Source organism: Seriola dumerili, unplaced genomic scaffold (assembly GCF_002260705.1).
Source record: "Seriola dumerili isolate Sdu_G_001 unplaced genomic scaffold, Sdu_1.0 BDQW01000068.1, whole genome shotgun sequence".
In the NCBI taxonomy this organism is placed as follows: domain Eukaryota; kingdom Metazoa; phylum Chordata; class Actinopteri; order Carangiformes; family Carangidae; genus Seriola; species Seriola dumerili.
In genome coordinates this window covers 2,163,459-2,183,957 of record NW_019174323.1, presented here as the reverse complement: position 1 = coordinate 2,183,957, position 20,499 = coordinate 2,163,459, and the positions used below count along the sequence as shown (strand labels likewise).

Here is a 20,499-nt window from a genome sequence, read left to right as displayed (position 1 = left end):
TGAATGACATCTTGTATTATGTGTGTACCTATCCTGTTGTCTTTAAGTACACAGCTGAAATAATAAATGTTTTAGAGGCTCTATAAGACAGGGTCTCAAAAGATTAGTTAAAATGCAAGACATGTCTTCAGGCTTATAATTCAGCACTTATTCTGCTTTTGTGGCACATATTCCCAAACAAATGTGCAATTTAGGTACCAAACTACAGTAATTGACAGATTTCCACATTTGGTCATTTTGCGTTGCACCTTTGGAGCTTTTATAGAAAATTTTCAAACAAGCACGTGGCAGTTTTATCCCACCCAGAGCTGCAGTGCATAATCTATATTAGTAAACCCTGGACAGTTTGAGGAGAGTTGTTTTGTAGTAGTTTGAGAGGTCGGATTCCACTGTTGTTTTTGTTACATGCTCTGTTGGTACCCCATGAATGTATGCACAAAAGAAATGTTTGGATTCACACTCAAAAAAATTCACAACAAAGAAAGATTTTGGTATTCAAACATTTATTCCCCCCTCCCGATCATAATATATAAATAAAGAATTTATAATAAAAGGTATAATTTGGCCCAAAGCGAGGCAAGCTCTAAAAATGACTGATAAATCCTCTCACTGTAGAGAAACCTCTGGTTACACTCTTGTTTACTGCAATATATCTTATACCTGAAATGTATATTTCATTATCAATCACATTTGACATAAAATAGCTTTCTTCAAAACCTTTACAGGTGGTGTGATAGTCTCGCTGTTTGATTTATCAAAAGATAAGTCTGTCACATTAAATCTGTGATTCGAACTGAAGGTAAACTCAGTAACAGTGTCATAAAACGTGTCAAGTTTGTACATGTCAGCTGCTGACTTCGAAAGTGCCTTCGAAATATTCCTCTCATGAAATGTGTCAAATCGCTGACATGCAACGTGAAATCCTCTGCTTCTCTCCTATGTGTTCCTGAAAGGGTTTGATATTTTCCCGTGGTTGTAGATTATCTTTTGGAAATACACCAAAAAGGCACTGTTCCATTAAGGAATGAAAAGCATGCGAATGAGAAAAAAACATGATTAATTCACTGCTATTACAGTACATATTCATTTTCTACATGTGACAGTGAACGACCAACAGATTCAACCATTTTTTTCTATGCATCTTCAATGATCTAAAGCAACCCAAATTCATTAACATGGGTGCAATAAGCTCAGTATGCTGTGTATAATTCCTTCACTATAGCCATGACATGGAAAATTAATTTTCCTACTTTAAAGATGTAAGATGTAAAAAAGACCCTTAAAAACAAGCCCACTATCATTTTCTATATCCTGTTAAAGGTCTACTATAATAGTTCTTTAGCTATTGACAATTACATCATAAGGCTGGTGTTATTCTATATATTTCTTATTGTCAACAAATGCCATGAAAAGACCAAAACCAACAATGAATGTGTCCTATTAAAAAGTATCGTCTCTAAATGCTGATATATCTTCTTCCTCTGAACCACAGAGCACCACTGTTTCCAAAAACTAATAAAAACACATCAGTGAATCACACTGTTGCACCGGGTGACATGTTCCTTCGTCACCATAAACACACACACTGTAGTTTATTTTGATTCAATCCCACACACACTGTCCTACTGCCCCAAATACTCACGAGAGCCCCCAAACGTGGATTAATCCGCTGCTGGAAATAGTCCCCAACAAATGCACTATTTACTCCTGTTTGAGTAACATTTTTTAAAAACCACAGTGCCCAACTGTTTTGAGAAATTACCGGAACCTTTTCTATTTGGATTCAACCACGTGAGATTATGTGTTTACTATCTGTCCGCTGAACTGAAATGGAGTGGAAACCCTGCTCGACTGGCATAAGCAATCGTGTTTTGGAGCACACACAGTGTCAACAGAAATGATGAGGGTTTTAAGGTGGTCATTATTATGACCTAAACCTAAGTAATATTAAGACTTTTAGTATATCAGTTCATATCACCCTTACAAGGTGAAGATTGCTAAATAAATCTTTTAATCAAATGACCACAAATTAATTTAATACACTGCAAGCCTGCGGCTATGTGGTAATCCAGCATAGTGGTACTGCTGGGATCTGGGACCTGCTGTATAGTGCAACTCGTGCACTGAATAGGGTAGAAAATAATGCATTGTTTTGGGGATTTTTTGACGATAAGAAAAATATAAAATAATAACTCCAGCCTTTTCCTTGATAATTAATTCCTCTGTTTTCTCATCCCCTCGATTTCCCCTTTTGATTTCACTGCTCAATTCGCTTGTTATTTGATGACAACCACTTGGCTCTGCCTTCAACCTGCAGGCCCATCCTCTGTTTCTGAAAAGAACTTATCAAACGCTCCAGCAAACATCTGGAAATAATTTTTGTATGATTTCTTTAACAAAGGCTCATGTAGAGTGTGTAACTTGGCTTGATAAAGTGAGATACCTCATATATGAGATAAAATTGTGTATCAGCAGCATTTTACAATAAACAGTACAATCACATTGTAAGTTGTAAGTGCACATCTTTTCATTTTGGTATGTAGGATCATGCATCCAGCCTTGGTCAAGACAGTGTAAATTATTCATAGTATTTGTTTTGACTTTTATGGCATGCCAGATGGCAGGAGTTCATCCCACTGTGACAATTCAGACCCGTTCAGGTGTGCTGCCTCTCAGCCACACAAAAGCAAACTTTGCAACATCTGGCACGCCAAGCAAGCTGTTGCAAACATTAGGAATTATTTGCGAACCTGTCTGACGCAGTGAGTGATGTGTGCTAAAGGTAACACACAGTGTAAGCAGGTTTCAGGGGCTGGTGATATACTCGTCCCCGTTGGCCGAGGCCTTGTTTTTGTCTCCCTCTGTGGGCACGCTGCTGTACTGGCAGCCAGGAGCTACGTCAGCAGCAGGTCTCGCCGGGTCGGGCGGCGTGGCCGGCTGACCCTGTTTGGACGCCTTCCTCTCCTCCTTATCCAGCCAGTAAAACGACACCATGAGGAACACGGCGGACGAGGCAACGACGGCACTGCAGGCGAAGAAGACGTGGAAGTACTGGCCTGTGCTGTCCACCAGGATTCCTGCAACAACAACAATCAACAATAAAGTCTACATTTCATATTTTATTTATTTCTATGAATCTAATTTTTCCTTATAATTACAAAAAAAAGGAACAGCTGTGCAACTATAAAATCATGAGAAGTGTTCTCGGGTAGGATGATGTTAATTATGGCAAATATTTAGTCTGTTTAAATCTGTGTATTTCCAACGTACCAATCATCTGCCTCTGATTTTTCATTTTTGTGTTAATTATTACATAATTTCACCTGTGAAAATCATTCAAATAAAGTAAAGAGAAAAAAATTGTTTAGTTTAGTTTGAAGTCACAGCTGATAGAGACGTGCAACTGACGCATTCTTTCATTTTAAAGAGTCACAAGTCAACTGTCTGAACCACTGACCTATATGAAGGATAAAGTTTCCAAAAATAAATAAGAATGGATGAGGATTTAATTGGGTCTAAATGGAACAGTTCTGTCAGCTACGTTTAAACTCAACACAACATGTAAAACTACTCAACTCAACTAACTCAAACAACTGTCAGAACTTTGTCTCTCCTCCAACACTGCAACAACTTACATACTTCCTTTCACATAACTTCCATGTAAATTCATGTGCAAACTATATGGACAACCTGTTCAGTCATATGTGACCTTCAGGAGCAATGCAAGTCAAGTAATTCTGTTGTGACTTGTTTCTGTGGTTACAACACTGCTTGGCCAAGTCAGCAGTCACATTTAACCAGGAGGAGAATACCTTTCATTTGAGACAGAGTGAGAGCCTCTGCCCTTTCCCTGCTCTGCTGCCACTAAAGTGCACTGCTCCTGAATGAAGCACAGACTTTATTTTATTTTGTCTTCCATGTACTGAACAAAAACTGACTGAGAACATGTCATTATTTACAGCCACAGCCTGGAGCAGGAGGGGCCGAACCTTCTATTCCTGTATTTCTGCATCACATAACACTGAGGCAGAGACGTGTGCACCGCAGCACAGAGTAACACACAAGGACTTGGTTCTCTGTTGTGAATCTGTTTCAATGTCTGTTTGGCATTTCAGATTTATGATCTGTGGTAGAGATAAATAAAAAAAAACATGGATGTGCAGCATGAAACTGATCACTCCTAATGGTCCCACACTGCTGCCACACATGGATAGGATTTTAAATGTAAAGATTTATCAGAAGCAGAGCTGCTCTGGAGGCAGAAATCATTTTAAACTATCCCGCATGCTGTTGATACCAGGGAAATGCTTTATTTTTATGATAACAGGTGAAAAGGAAAGGTAGTGTGACTAGTTGGAAATTTGGAGGATCAGGTAGCTGACTGTAATATGCTTCATAGTAAATAATGCAGTGAAATGCACTAAAAACTAGGCCATGCCTCCTTGTGAATCCCATCACAAGCCACCAGTTCAAATATGGTCTCCCCTCATGTTTTTGATTTGTTAATGCAGTGGGGGATGAATGGCTCGAGTTTCAAATCCTGAGTTTAAAGGACAGGTTCACATTTCTTCAAGTCAGGTGCTCGCACTGAAACAGGTTTTCCCTGCTGTAATCACTCCTCCTGTTCATACTGAGATCAGCTTCTAGTGTGAGTGATGAGAGGAAAAATCAACTCAGTCTGTTTTATCTGTGTCTAGTTTAATAAGCAGTATCATAACATTGTTGTAGTTTGATTGATGTCCTTCTGTGCACATATTGCATCATTTCCTTTTAGCACAAAACAGAACCAATGAGATCATTTCTACCTCCAGAGCTCCTCAAAATTCAATCTGCCTGAAGCCTATAAAACCATGCTGCATCATATCTTTCCTCTCAATCCCTTACCCCCCCTTGTGTTTGCGTTACCTGCCAGTGGAGGCCCGATGAGCAGCGTGATGCTCTCCATGATGGCGAGCAGGCCAAGGGCCGAGGGAAAGCGGCTCATCTCCACTGTATCCATGAGGACAGTGAACATCAGGGAGCCCACCACGCTCATGGAGAGCCCGTAGACCATCACGTACGTCAGCAGCACAGGGAAGCTGGGCCCGATGCAGCAGATGCTGTTACTGAGTCCATTGACCAGCAAAGCTGAGGCAAACACGTAAATGTGTCGCCCTTTGAACCAGGGCATGTTGACCATGATGCCAAACGGAGGCCGCACGATAATGTTGACGATGCCCAGGATGGAAAGCAGCAGCGCGGCCCGGCCCTGCTCCATGTTGTTTGCGGTGGCATAGGGAACCAGATACACCAAGGGCACCACAAACCCAAGCATCATCCAGGTGATGCCGATGGCAAACGCACAGTAACGCGAGTTGTTGCAGAACTGGTCAAAGGCCATGTGTTTGCTCAGGGAAGCCAGCAGGCAGCTGCATATTGTCCTCAGCCTCCCCTTTTCCTCCTCTGGAGGAGGGGGTCCGTGGTTCATCAGGGGCTGGCCTCGATGCCTCGGTGGCTGCAGGGGCCTCATCACCGCTCCGCAAACGCAGCAGTTCAGCAGGACGGCCCCCAGAACGAGGAAGCTTCCTCTCCAGCCCAGCTCTGTGTGGAGGTAGTTACCCAGGAAAGGCAGAGTGCACAGACCCAGCGCTGTGCCTGTGGAGGACATGGCGTTGGCGAACGCACGACGGCGCACAAAGTAGTGTCCCAGGATTGTCACAGCTGGTTGGAAGCTGAAGCAAAAACCAAGTCCTGTAATGATGCAAGAAGACACTTTCATCATCATAGGAAGCGGAGAGAGAGAGAGTTAAGTGATTCTAAATAAGATCAACTGTTGAAAAGTTGTGTTTGGTCAAGACTAATCTTTTCTGAACAACACTTTCAACAACTTTTGATTCCTTTTGTATTAACTGTAGTTGTGTGCACACAAAGTCCTAATGAGGGATTATTGCCAACATTTCAGATGTGTTCACTTTCAGTTTTACCTCCAAATAAAGTGGTTTAGATAATCCAGATAAACCGTCGTTTACAACCTGTCTGGCTCGTGTTTGTTGCCCTGTTGGATCTAGTTGTAGTGATGATGCCATGATCCCAAATCTCAGAACTTACTTTAGCGAGTATAACTTCATAATAAATAATAACCAAAAGTATGAAAATTATCCCAAAGTTTCAATAAACTGGAATCATTCTTTAAAGGTCGATATTTTACTCTTCTCCTGTGTTTTATTTGAAGTGTTGATCCATAAGAAAATATATTTGTGGTTTTAAGAACCAAAAACCATCTCAGTGTAGTTTTTTCACAGCTTTGTTGTGACATCACAAAGTTACAGAAGTCCTGAAGGCTGGTTTTAAGGCTCAGTTTGTGAATACAGGCTGTGTGCATTTCTCTCTGAACTGAGGCTTTGATACTTTCACAGTATTAATACAGAACCTAGACCTGATCTATAATCAAACAACACATGGATATCTACCTTTAGACTGTATGGGACCTTTAAGTTTGAGGTGGATCTTATTTTTCCTGTTTAAAGCTGCATTAATTGATTTTTTCTGGGGGGGCAGACAACGCCACTAAACAATCTGAAAAACACCAACTCCTTCATAATGATTACTAACCTGTTTACCAACAATTGTGGAGTCATGTTCTTGTCCAGCTGATGAATTTAAGTCTCTCTTTTTGGTCTCCAACATCTCCTGAGAAAAATATCTGGCTCTTAAGCTGCTAAATGCTTCACCAGCTGGTCTCTTGACTTTGTTGTTTGGTGCTGGGCAGGTAGTGCACAGTTGTGACATCAAGAGTCAGCTGGGATAATAAATCTGTTCAAATGTTTGCTGACCTGTAATAACCCCGGCTGTGATGTAAAGCTGGCTGATGGACTGGGTAAACGAGCTGGCAGCCATTCCCAGCCCACTCAGGACTCCGCCCAACATGACTGTGGCTCGGCAGCCAAGTCTCTCCACCAACACGCTACAAAAGGGACCTGTGGATGAAATGTAATGCTCTTAGTTTAATGCAGAGGGGAAATGGGTGAAAGGCTTACATAGCAGAAGGGGTGGCCATTTTCTTAATCCTGCAGCACAATTCACATAACTTGTGTTAATCTGCACCGGTTGAATGACCGTTCTAACTACTGAAAGCATGACTGAAAATATGGCTGCTCTCTTGCTCACTTATATCTGAAGTGTAGTAGTTTGTTGACCCATATACCTGACACTTAAATGACATTTTGTTACGTCAGCATGAAAATATACTTGTGTTTCAGGAGGGAAATTATTAGTGCAGATGAAAACCTCCCATCTCCACCAAGTCATTTAGCCTCATAAATCAACCTGTGCCTCAGAAAGAAGTTTCACATTGCCTCAGTGCTAAATAAAGTGCGGTATATTGGTTAAAGGTCACTAAAGAGGAGTGGTAAATTGAACACATTCTGGTGCCTTTGTTGTCAGGCAACAGGGCTGCGAGGTCCTGATGTGGATGTTAACTAGACCTAAACGAGCCTGACACAAGCGTCAGACTGCTTGAAGCTTCTGAAGACACTTTAACATGTCAGTCCTTTTTATTTATGAGCGAGCAACCTGTATCACTTTCAACACAGTACAAGTCTGAATTGAATACGGCCAGATAATTTTTAAGGCTGCAGCAGCTGAAACGTGCAGAGCAAGAGAAGAAGAAATGCACGTCTTGTTTGGTCCTCTAAAATCACTGCAATTAATTCATCATTTCAATCTTTATCTCTTACACACATAAAAATAAAATCAGATTAATGAAGTGTGAAAGTATGAAACACAGTGACGGAGCCAATGTTAAGATCTCGAGGAGATGCTTGTCATGTCAAATCAGTCCATAAAAACGAGTTTTTGTGGTGCAACCAGGGCTAAAGCGGATTAAAAAAAACCCTCAAAAAACCAGGATAATAATCTGAATAGCACACTTTAATTTTCAGCTGTCATTTGTGTAATAAACTGAATGGATGAAAACATGAATATCCAGTTGAACTCTTTACAAACAGCATGTGAGCAAATAGGAATTAAATAAGAGTCTAGCGTAACGTGCTGTCATTCAGTGCTTTCGCTCCGTCGGATATTAAGTAACAGCGGACGGTCCTGGTCTCTCCTGCTCCTGGTGCCAAATAAATGTGCCGTCATGTCTGAAGGAAGGTGTGCAGGAGGCGGCCGTGCACATCCCTGCCCTCAGGTCATGGGCTGATGAGTGGTTCAAACTTTCTGCAGCTTAATAAAGATAAACCTGAGATTCTTGTCACATTTCTTCCAGCTCAGGAAAATTTCTAAGATCAAAGCATTCATGTCTCCAAAAGCCCTGAGAACTGTATGCAATTATCACACACACCCTCCCTCCACAATGTTTTAACTCTATACTCGTGAAAACTAAAAACAAGTCCCTCTATATTGTCCAGAATGCAGCAGCTTAAAGGATAAGTCTGATTTTGGTCTACATTTTTATTATTGTCAACAAATCCCATGAAAAGCCCAGAACAATGTGTCCCTCCACACTTCTCTTACACTTCATCACTTCAGCCCTGAGGCTACTGGCTCTTAATGGAGACGTACATCTTTAAATATATAAATACATAAAAATAACTTTTCTAAAACTGTAGTTTTTGTGAGGATCTATTCTGCTTCATTTAGTCTGTATTCTCTTATTTATTTACTATCAGACAGTAGTTCCCTGTCTCTGTCTAGGCTGGCTGTGACAGTGCTGATAAGGTGGATTTCCATATCAAACATCCTGTGTCTCATTGTCAGTTAGTCTCTCTTAGTGGGAACACTTAAAGCCACCATTAGCTACTGGTCATACCAGACCAAGTGAGGATGTAGCAGCAAAACCACTGAGAGTATTTAATCAAATAAAGATGCTTTTTATTGCTTAGAAGTTCAGCTTATGCTATTTATACAAATGCTGTAGAATAAATATGCTATTTCATCTTTGAGAAATTACATATTGTGGCTTGGATTAGAATTACTTTTGCAAGTCTGAACACTTACTTGAATACTGTAACACACTGAGGTCACTCTGGGCTGTGGGTACCGTGCAGGCCACAGTTTCCCAGGGAATAAGATTTTTTAAATCAACACCAACACAGCAAGAAAGATTAAAACACATCCAAAGTCCCACTCTCTGGTTTCACGTTTTCCCCATACAACAACAACAACAGGTAGAAACTAAAACTACCCGGAGGTGAGGGGGCATCGAAGGGCAATTTGTAATAATAATAATAACATCTGGAGTAATAATGATAAAACTGCAACAGCTTAAAATAATAGTGTGGAATTATTTTGACTCCAAACATATAATGAGAACCATATCAATGCACAGCATAAATCGTGTAAACATTCATTGTGTAAATATCTGCCGACTTTACCTCCTGCATGAAGCACTGACGTCATGATGGAGGGCACCCAGGAGGTTTCACTGTTGGAGGCGTGGAACTCATTCTGCAAGTCAGTGTAAAAGATTCCCACACAGGAGGGGAAGGCCAGGGTCAAAGCCAGGACCAGGATGGTGGCAACCAGCACCACCCAGCCCCAACCACCATCCGGAGCTGTGACTACCCCCTTTACAGCCACGGAGTCTCCGCGTTCTCCTCCCCGCCCCCCCTCCTCGGATTCACAGTCGAGGGCCTCTTGAACTGTCTCTCGCTCCATACCGTTGACTTCCTCGTGAACCCCGCTGGCCTCCGAGTGGAGGAAGTGATCACGCCTCCCTCTGATCCCATTTCTCTGAGTCATTTTCTACTCGGCAGTCCAGGCAAGGCTCGTGTGTTAGCTCTGCAGGGTGTGTAATTACTTTTGCTGCCCATGTCACTGTTACTGCTGCTGCGACCTTTCAGGAAACCTTTAACGAGAAAAAAGCAAACAATTCATCCGATTGTGTAGAGCAGCCGACGTGGTGAGTGGTTTTTATGGCGGGCATTTTCATTCTGCCACTTTGACCCCGGACTGAAATATCTCAACAATTACTGGATTGAATTCTGTACAGACATTCATGGATCCCAGAGGATGAACCTTAATAACTTTAACAATACTCTGACTCTGACTTGACATCTGCAGTTTTCAACAACTATTAAACTACCATGAAATTTTGCACAAAAATCATGTTCTTCTTGGGATAAGTTGTAATAACTTTGATGATCTTTCACTTTCCATCTGGCGCCACCATCAGGTCAAAATTTGAACCTGTAACGTAAATTAAAAACAAACTTTGACCTGCAGGTTTATGTCAAGACTGTTACTTCTTTAGCTTCTAAATGCTAACTTTGTCTGTCTGTTTGTGGTGCTAGTCAGGTAGCATATGGTGGGGTGTATGCTGTAGGTTGAAAACAGGAAATGACACTGATGACAGGTAACACTGAAGCGGAACGGTAAAGCTGCGGGCCAGAAAACCAAAACATGATCTAAAAGACATTAAAATGTCCTGTGGTGGAGCTGAGTGGAACAGCGGAGTTGGGTGATATTTCTCTACACACAGTCATTTGACTCATTGCTAATATAAACATTTTATTTAGAGCAGCTTTAGGGGAGTTTTTGCAGCCCTGACAACAAATGTCTCACTTTTGTCGACAGCTGGTCAGCAAACCTCAGGCTACGAGTGTACGGAACTGAGGAAACAAGTCGAGTGCAGAGGAACCAGGTGGAAATGTACAAAAATATGTTTTTTGTACAAGTTGGAGGAGATCAGTCAATTTCCGGTGCAATCAGAGTTACAGTTATCTGGCTGGCTCAAAACAAATAATAAAATAAAAAGGGGTTGTGCATCTTAAAATGAAAGAAATTCCTAAGCTTGAGAATGCTCCTGAGCTGGCAGACGGCTGACTTTGTTATATCACTAAAATATTTAGAGAAACTCAAGTCAGAGTCAAGAACTACACTGAGATTGCTTGTCTCCAGTGCAGAATATAAACCCGAGGGGGCTGCAGCGTGACTTCCACACTTCCTGTAGTTGCTCTGGAGCTAAAAGAACATCACTACATTTTTATCAGCATTTAAAATCAGGAAATGACCAAAAAGTCAGCACTAAATGTCTGCAGGACAGACCGTGAGTTCTGAAGGGTTTGAGAACAAATATGCATGTGTGGATCGCAAAGGGAAACTGGGAAGCATGAGACTAAACGTGCACTTGTGAAAACCCTTCGGATGAATGGCCCTCTGTGCAAATGAACAAGTAGAATTTTACCCCAAAGACACTTAAAACCATATAGCGATGCACCAATTACAGAGAGATTTTGTTCCAGAGAATGAAACTACTGTCACAGCACTCTGCATTATTCTCTGTGGTCAAACGTACTGTTTGCAGATACCTAAACATCACACTCATATGTGAAAGCTTTATGGCTCGACTTCGGTTCACTTTTCACATCAGTTGCAGACTCTCAGTTTGCAAAGCTTTATGCAGATGAAATGCAAATACGGTAACTCTGAATCAGTGTAATGTGTTTGCAAACTTGTGAGCAGCACTGCTACATAACTGAGAAAAAAAAAGAAAAAAAAGAAATACAGTTTCTGCTCTGTCAGTTCATGTCGAAATGCTGCAGTGTATAGAGAGGCCTGTAAATAGTGGTTTAGTGTTGTTTTCATGACAGTATCGCTGTCATTTAGAGGATTTAAATTACCTACAATTTGTTGATTTGAATAAAAACATATTTTGTGGTCACTGCAGAACTGAAAAAAGTTCAATCACAATAACCTTTTGATTTTGCCTTGAATGAATGTAGGATTTACATTATAAATTACATTATATATATTGACAATAATACTGTAAATTACATAAATGAGTTTTCTCTGCATAAATCAGACCTCCTTACTCCTCCTTTACTTGTTTAATGTGGTGAAAATGACCACTGCAGATTCTGTTTTGATTACAACTAGTTACTAATTTACAGAATTATTTGATAATAACAGAACATTTAATTTTAGAATGATTAAAGTCAACGATTATATAATATTATAATATATATATATATATACATATATATATAATATATAAACCTACTGTGTGATGTATTCTGTAATTTGTGTGACAATGGAGCCAAAGGAGTTGTAAGCCACTGTAATCTTCCACACCTGGGGTTTGCTCAGGTTCAACCACAAGAGTCCAACACTGATGCTGGATGATAAGGTCTGGCTCAGACCATTACATCTGAGTCACAGAGCTGAGCAGACAATTTTCGGAAAGAAGAAAAACAGTGATCTGTTCCAAAACCTTTTAAGACTCTTCTGACCATGTAGATGAAAAGATATTTCCAAATCCAATCCACTGTCTCCTAATCCAAACAAATACAGCAGCTGAAAATCATCTCCTCACTCAATTTATACAAGAACCAACATTTTATTAGCAGTTATATTGGTATATATTGATGTTCATTCCCAGTATTTCATATTTTCATACTAAAAATATTTTTTTCGTTTAAGCAGTATAATCACCACTTGATGGAGAAGTTCAACATTTTGGGAAATTCACTTATTCAAATTCATACCGAGAGTCAGATAAGAAGATAAACACCACTCACATTCAGTATGACCAGCAGCTGATTAGCTTATCTTAGCTTAGCTTAGCACAAAGACTGGAAACAGGACAAAACTGCAAGCCTGGCTCTGTCCAAAGGAAACTAAATCCACCAAGAATAAACCTCAGTAATGAACACATTAAATCCCTCATACTGAAGCCAAACATATAACAGTGTATGACAAATTATACACAGGAGATTATGTGTCAGACTATTTCTTGGCTGGAACAGGTAAGTTACTGGGATCTCCACTGTTTTCTGGGCAACAGGTTCAGACCAAGAAACTGTCCAGTACCGACACATAGTAACCCCACATAAAATAATGATTTGTCCTGTTTACATTTCAGTGTTTGAACAACTCAAAGAATTTGGAAATCAGTGAGCTTTAGAGGTACTACCATGTGGATTTTATTCACCTTTGGACAGAACAGGGTTCGCTGCATCCTGGTTTCCAGGTCCAATCATCTCATCTAACTCTTGACTAGAAGACAAATAAACATTTTTCCCAAAATGTTGAACTTTTCCTTTACGAAAAGTCTCGTTTTGAGCATCACACTCATATGGTCAGAAGAGTCTTTGAGGATTCTGGAAATACCTGGAACAAACCCCTGAGTGTTTATTTTTCAGAAAATTAGATGCTAAATAAATGTAATAGTCATACATGAGAGACACAAACTGGGTCTACAACTGAAAGCATGAAAAACAGGTCTAACTACAACCAGTTGTGGTCAGAACAGGAGTGTCTACATACTTTTGGCCACACATTGCAAACCCCCTACTACTTCCCTTATTTCCCTCTTATTGTTATGCATGTAGAGATCACTGAGGGGGAAAGCTCTCACATATGTCAGCACTCTGAGCCACATCCTGTTTTCCGTTTCACCTTGTGCACTCTCCACTGACTGCTTACACTCTTTTACACACGTTAATTGTTTTCTACAGGCATCAGGAGGAGAATGGATTCTCTGTGTGTCTCCCCTGATAAAAGAAAAGTGATGCTGAGCAGCTGATCTCTCCTGTGGGACAGCCCATGGAGGGATGAGAGTGCTGAGTAATTTGTTATACGTAACGGAAATTGTATAGCGGCATGTAGCAGCACATGATAAGGCTATCAGCTTTAGACACTGACTGACAACATTCCCAGCTGCATTAACGTCGCCTTGTTGTTTTTTCCCGACCTTCACCCACGTGGCAGCTCCTTATTATTTCTGCTTGTTTACGGCTGAAAATCGCACCGAGACACGAGACCACATCACCCCAGCCCTGTTAGATCAGCTGGACGTCATTGGTCAGTCGCTACACTACAAGTGTGGCTTCTTAAAAAGGTAAAATCACCATGGAAATCTTTTGTTGCCATTAGTGTAATGTCAACCCTGGCTGGTTTTATCCTCCACATCACTGGCTCAGGACTTTGAGAGCAATGGGGAAGCGATTTGAAGCGGTCATATAAGCCTCTTCCGTGAATTTGTACATTTAAAATAACATATATAGCCTATATATTGCTCACCTTTATTTTTATGTTTCGCTGTAATCTTCCAGCCCTCGGTTCCACAGGCGGGGTCGCTCCTGGTCGAGGACTGCCGGAGTAGCAGCAGCAGCTGTTCGGGGGTCCGCTCGTCACGGAGCCCCAGCGTCCTCTTTCTCCTGGTGGGAGGAGACTAAAGTGTCGAACAGGGTGGGATGCGGACTGTGCAGGCCCCAGCCCTGCTACGACATACACAGGGCGGGCGAGAGGTGGTGACACTCTGCATAATGAGCCTCAATGGTGGACACAATGTACTGTCAGTGTTCTGCTCTGTGGTATTTGAAAGGGTCTGTGCACTCAATTATAGTTCTTTACTTACATAGAAATTTGAGATACCTCACTTATTCCATTTTATTTAATAATACTATGTGACAATCATACTATAATAATAATAATACTAATTTTATTGTTGTATTTATTGTTTGTGAGTCACAGTGATGTGTTTTAACCAGCCTGTGAAGCCACAGGTACATTTCCACAATAAAGAGTAATATTATTATTATTATTCTTGATGCTTGTACCATATCATTTCTCGGAAATATTATTTTAATATTCTTTACTTTATTACTCCTTTTTCTGTCAGCTTCTGTTACTTTACTGATTCCGATTTTACATCTAAAATAGGCTATATATACAATATAAAATAAAATAGATATATCATCTTATAAAATACAATGCCTTGCGGTGATACTACATAAATAGTTAGAATTAGCTCCATCTGAGCCAGCTACAACATTAAAATGCCACTAACATATCAATAATAATAATAATGCTATAATATATGACACCTATCTATAATAATAGAAACTCTCTGGCTGAAAAGGGCAATTTTTGTATAATGTGTATTTTCAATTTTAAAACTTAATATGTTTTTGTACACTTTACTTGTGTAAGTTTCTGGAAACAGGACAGAATATTTTCCCACTGTGGTGTTGCTCATTTTTCTTGAAGAGTAACTTTAAACACAACCCGGGAATCTTGTTTTTGCTGTCCTCCAGTGGTTCAACTTCTCACCTTGCTGCAGTGGCGTACAGGTGTAGTACTCCAGGACACTGTGACATCTCTGTTGGCTGTTAGGGGTGTCGGCATGCTGCTTTTCACACAGCAGCAACAGCAGAGAAACTCTGTTAAATAGAGTACAAGCAGCAAATGAGGTGGTTTGTTGAATCTCAGCAGGTGGTGTGGTAAACTTTAACTGAAAGTTTTTACAGCTCACTGGTGGCAAGGACTCTACAGGGCTTTTTCTATTTGGATTCAGCCACAACAAGCCATGCAACAAAATGCTTTCATTAGTCTGTGTTATTTATGATGCTGTTGGTATTTATGGTATTTTATTTACATGCAACACATGCTGATTCACGAACCAACGCTGTGACAGTGTTTTGGCGTGCAGAGTTCACACCCAACCACACCCGGCAGTGATGCTAAATGGGGCCAGACATGACCCACAGAGAGAAGTGAAACAGTGCTCTTCAGCCTGGTGTTAAATTAATCTTTAAGTTACAGACCTGAATACTTCTTCCACCACTGGCTGTTGCAAATGAAAATGTGATTAATCTACACTGTCATAACTGTAAGCACATAATTCATTTTTATAATAGTACATTTGTTTGCCTAATCTTATTCACCAGTTTATGTTTCTTTAATGCGGTATTATTAATCTAATCATATCATATCATATCAAATAGTGTTTCTGCATACTGTCTACGGAGACACAGAAGTGCCATCAAAAAGAATAAATCTGTAAAAGGAGAAAATAAATGAGGAAATATAAACAGGAATGAATAAAAGGATAAATAAGTAAATTTTTAAAATTTGGAAATATAAAGAGAAATAAATAAAATAATTTAGAAAAATGTATTTACCCCATTGCTCTGACTCCACAATTGTCTGCATTGTGAATGCATGCTTCACATACATTGTGAATATTATTTTGCTCCACGTCTGTTTTTATTACTGTTGAACTGGGTGCAGTTAATGCAAGTGGAAAAAGCATGTGAAATTTCTACTTTCATGAGAAATATTATCATTAATGTCAAATATTATATTTAAAAATGTGCCGTTTCAATATTTTCAATCCACGGTAAACAGAACCGACAAATTACCAGTGAGACACATTTTAAAACACAGACACATTTTATGATTAAAAACCAGACTGGGTTTTGTTAAAATTGTTACATGTAAAGAAACGACATTGGTAGACAAAATTCAAAAAATACAAAATAAATAAAAGTGAAACAAACAGGACAAAAATGTTTTGTCAGCTTCCAAACATTTCTCCACAGTCTCCATTGACAATATTCACATTTGACATCAATACTGTTGATAAATGAACACAAAGTAACTGTTAGGTGACATTTTTTCAGCACGTCTAAATGAGTGTACAAGTGTGCATGTCCACAAACGCATGCAGGTGTTTACAGATTAACTGGCAAAATGACCCATGGATTAAAAAAATCTTTCTTTTGTGTGTGGACCTGGGGGGGTGGGGGCCTGGGGGTCGCATAAATGCTATATAAACCAAGGTTGGAACGGGCGGGCAGGGTCAGGGTGGGGTCCTGCAATCTGATTGGTTAATTTGTTTTCAAAGCTAACTATTCTTTATCTACCGTTAAGTTAAACCGACATGTCAAAGATACAAAAAACAACAAAGAAACGGAACATGTGAGTAGAGAATATGTCTAGTTGTAGACCAACTGTTCCACACAAGAAATCTACACCTACAAACCACAGAGCCATGCCTTCCCTCTGCTCCCCCCACCATGCATCACATACACTTTGCACTAACACAGAGGTCAGACACAATCCAGTACACGACATCGTAATCTCTAGAACAATGCATGCTCTCATGTTTTTCACGTGCCCAAACAACACAGATATATTTTAAATTTTTTTTTTTGCAGATTTGTTAACATTGCACATTATCTGTAGACTAGCTAGTGCAGGTGAAAGTAAAAACTTAATGAAAAGTTCTTTCTTTTTTGTTTAAAGAAATGGTTGCTTGAGTCAAATATTACAATAATCACACTGCAAAGTTCAGTGGTTCTCAACCTTTTTTTTTTTTTAGCTCATCGCCCCTTAAATAGGAGATTTCTTCACAGGTTACATATGTTTACAAAGTATAACCAGTTCAAGGAAAGAGTGAATTATTTCCCTTGTTTTCTTGAATATTTTTTAAGAAGTAAAACCATCGAGCAATTCACAAGAAATAAGTCTAAGAGACTACAGCTATCCTAGCAGGCAGGGGTTGAAAGAGTTAGCATAGTAGCATAGTAACATTTGCAAATTAGCACTAAACGCAGAGTACAGTTGATCACCAGTATCAGTAGGATTAACCTACTGAGGATCATGAATGCCTGTACAAACTTTAATGAATTCATCTAGTATGTGTAACCAACCAATGACCAATGCTAATAATAACAACATTAAGTGTCTACAGCCATGCTAGCAGCTCTATGGCTGTAACTTAGCTGCAGTGTTGTTTTGAGCCATGCTCTCTCATGCCTCTGTTTAAAAGGTATAATTTTTAACCATTTAACCATTTTAGCTCAGTGTATTTGTATGCTAACACTTGGTAATTAGCACTAAACATGAATACAGTTGAGAGTGAAGGGAATGTCATTCGTTTTTATGGCATCTGGTCATGAACCATTTCAAATTTTGCCGCTACATGAAAAATTAGGGCATCCCCCAAGTCGGTAGGGTTCATCCTCTGGGAGCAATGATTATTCCACTGACTAGCATGGCTAATAAAAAGCAGTTAATAAAACAAATAAGCAGATTCCTCTAATAGAAATATGTTTTCTCTCACTTCCTATTTTGTGATCTCCTCTGGGGATGCCGACCCTCAGGTTGGGAACCACTGAACTATGCAACCAAGGTAAGATCAAACTGGGTTCACAAAGGTGACAGGTACAGTAAGTGCTTTAAAGGTTGATTACATACATCTAAAAATGGGGTCATTGGAGATGGCTTCAGCATGCAACTCAAGAAAAGAAAAAAAATAACAAGAAGCCAAACGATGGCGAGTTTATAGTCAAATCGATTTTCTGATAACAAGTGCACTGCTGGAGTTTTACTAAGATAAAAGCAGAGGAGGGAAACCTGCTTTGACTGGTCTACCCTGCTTCCCATCCATTTAAAAGTGCTGTAAACACAATTCGAACCAACCACGAGTGTTTACAGCAGAGACACATTTTGAATCTCCAGGAGTGTAAGGGATTGTGGGTGGATGTTCAATGCAATGGCACAAAGAAAGCAGCTGTTAATCATTTTCATTTTGTAGTCATATATAATAAAACTTCAAATAATGCAGGGGATAATGGATTTTGTTTGGCTTGCCTCTCACTGAAACACTCACAACAGAAAACAAGCTAACGACCGCATTATACATTTTACCTCAGGTAGGTGCCTCCTGGCATTTTTTAAGGTATGAGAGGCACCTTATGATAAGAGGGGAGAACAACTGTGCACAACACAGGTCAAAGGCACAACACTGGACACAGACGAAGGGAAACAACACCCAAGGTGCTTTGCAAAAGGCCCAGAGAACAACAAGGGAGAAAAAAAAAACTGCTCCTCGATGAGACGTTTGGGCATTTTCAGGCAGCACGCGGTCTGCTCACGACTCCGACTGGAGTAGAATAAAACTGCACAACACACGCTTGAGAGGAAAAAAAATAAAATAAAATAAAACGACAAAGAAGAAGTCACATCAAAGTCTGAGCTCTGAGGCCTGACAGAACATGGTCAGGGAGCATGACAACAGCAAAGGTACATTTTTTTTTTTCCCCATTAAACGCATTCTTTTTGTTCATGCTTGATATAACATAACTGCATCAAATATGCTCTTTATACAAAGGGCGGTGTATCAAAGTGATCAATGCCAGTGATAGGGTGTGGGTCACGTCAAGACTGGATGCTCCTGGTTAAAATGTCTGCACAATGGGCATCAATGAGATGTTTCGATTTTCCATCTGATATGTGTAAATATGGCTCGTACTGTGCATCGAGTCGCTCATGTGACGAGGTTGCACTCACACCAGTAACAACATTATATTCACATCAGCTGACATTTGTAATTAATTCATCAGTTTTAGTCGTTTGTGAAGCAGAAATGGCACAAAAATTCCGTTGTCAGCTTTTTAAACGTGAGTATTTGCTGCTTTCCTCTGTAGCACGTCATTGTAAATTCTATATTTTTTGGTTTTTAGACTGTTTGAAGACATTTAAAGACCTCACTTCAGGCTCTGAGAGGTGAACTGACAATCATTAGTTGCAGCCCTATGGTTCGGTGACTGCTAAGGGCTGCAAAACATGATTATTTTCATTACAGACCAAGCTGCTGATTATTTTCTTGATCAATTCATTGTTTTGTCTATAAAATAACAGAAAATAGCAAAGAATGCCAAATCCAAGCTGTAATAGTCCAAGGAGACATCTTCAGTTGTCTTATTATATATAAGATAATATTCAATATATAACAGATATAAAACTGAGAAAAGAAGGAAATCCTCACGAGAAGCTGAAATCAGTGAGTGTGACCTTTCTGATTGATAAATGATTATTAAATAATATAAGATAAACAACTGTTGATGAATTTTCCGCAGAACCACAAATAGTGCGGCTATATTTACATTTAAAGTAGAAGTCAATTCACCTTTTCTTGCACAAAGGTCATTAAACGCTCTTTAATGTTACTTATAAATAATTAGAAAACATATATTTGTATGTATTAGGCCTGATAGTCATTAACTTTCATGGGCAGTGATTCAAAGGGCCAGAACCAGGCTAGTGTTTCCTGTACTTGCATGTTACTCCAATGTTGCTACAGGTGTTAAAAACAGCACGATCACACAGCAACTAAATGTCAAGTATATTTCCAGAGAAATATACTTTAGCCAAGTTAGTTTCCATCTGCTGGCACAGAAAAAAAAAAGTCACATAACATCTGAAATAAAGGCTCCTCTCTGAAGCTCAGAAAGCGGAGGACACATTTCCCATCTGGCAGGTTCACTGACAGTACGTGAATTTCTGTGATAAATGCAGGCTCAGGTATCTCAGGGCTTTAAGCGCGAGGAGCACTATTCAGCTTTGCGCCACAGTTGCTACAGGTGCTGCAGAATGTAAGACAACACAGTCATTAAGGGTGTTAAGTTGAGGAGCGGCAACAGAGGCAGCTGCAAAGTGAGTGAGTATTGGCATGAGAGCAGCACGAGGCCAGGGAGGGAGGGGGTGTTTCAGGGTTTTGAGGCAGCATACAGACTGGCCACAGTCCAATCCCCTGCCACGCCACACTTGTCTGGGCAAAATGGCAACAACAGTAGTTTTCCTTGTCCCTAATTACAATTTTAAGATATGCAAGAGATCGAAGTAGGATATTTAAGAGAAAAACTCAGTGACAAGTGTTTTTTTTTTTTTGAGTAACACTACAGAAAACGTGCAGCTGAAAAACTTGTGATACTTCAGTCATGGACA

The 20,499-nt window shown here is 39.9% G+C and overlaps 1 protein-coding gene across 1 annotated transcript; it reads right to left on the bottom strand.

Annotated features, from left to right (window-relative positions):
• Positions 1-1,660: 1,660 nt before the first annotated feature.
• slc16a5 (solute carrier family 16 member 5) lies at positions 1,661-14,212 on the bottom strand. Its single transcript, XM_022743517.1, has 5 exons — positions 14,005-14,212; positions 9,357-9,829; positions 6,813-6,956; positions 4,906-5,730; positions 1,661-3,077 (listed from the first exon to the last, which is right to left on the bottom strand). The coding sequence occupies exons 2-5, from the start codon at positions 9,721-9,723 to the stop codon at positions 2,806-2,808; spliced, it is 1,608 nt and encodes a 535-aa protein (XP_022599238.1). The 5' UTR covers positions 9,724-9,829; positions 14,005-14,212; the 3' UTR covers positions 1,661-2,805.
• Between the last annotated feature and the right edge of the window lie 6,287 nt (positions 14,213-20,499).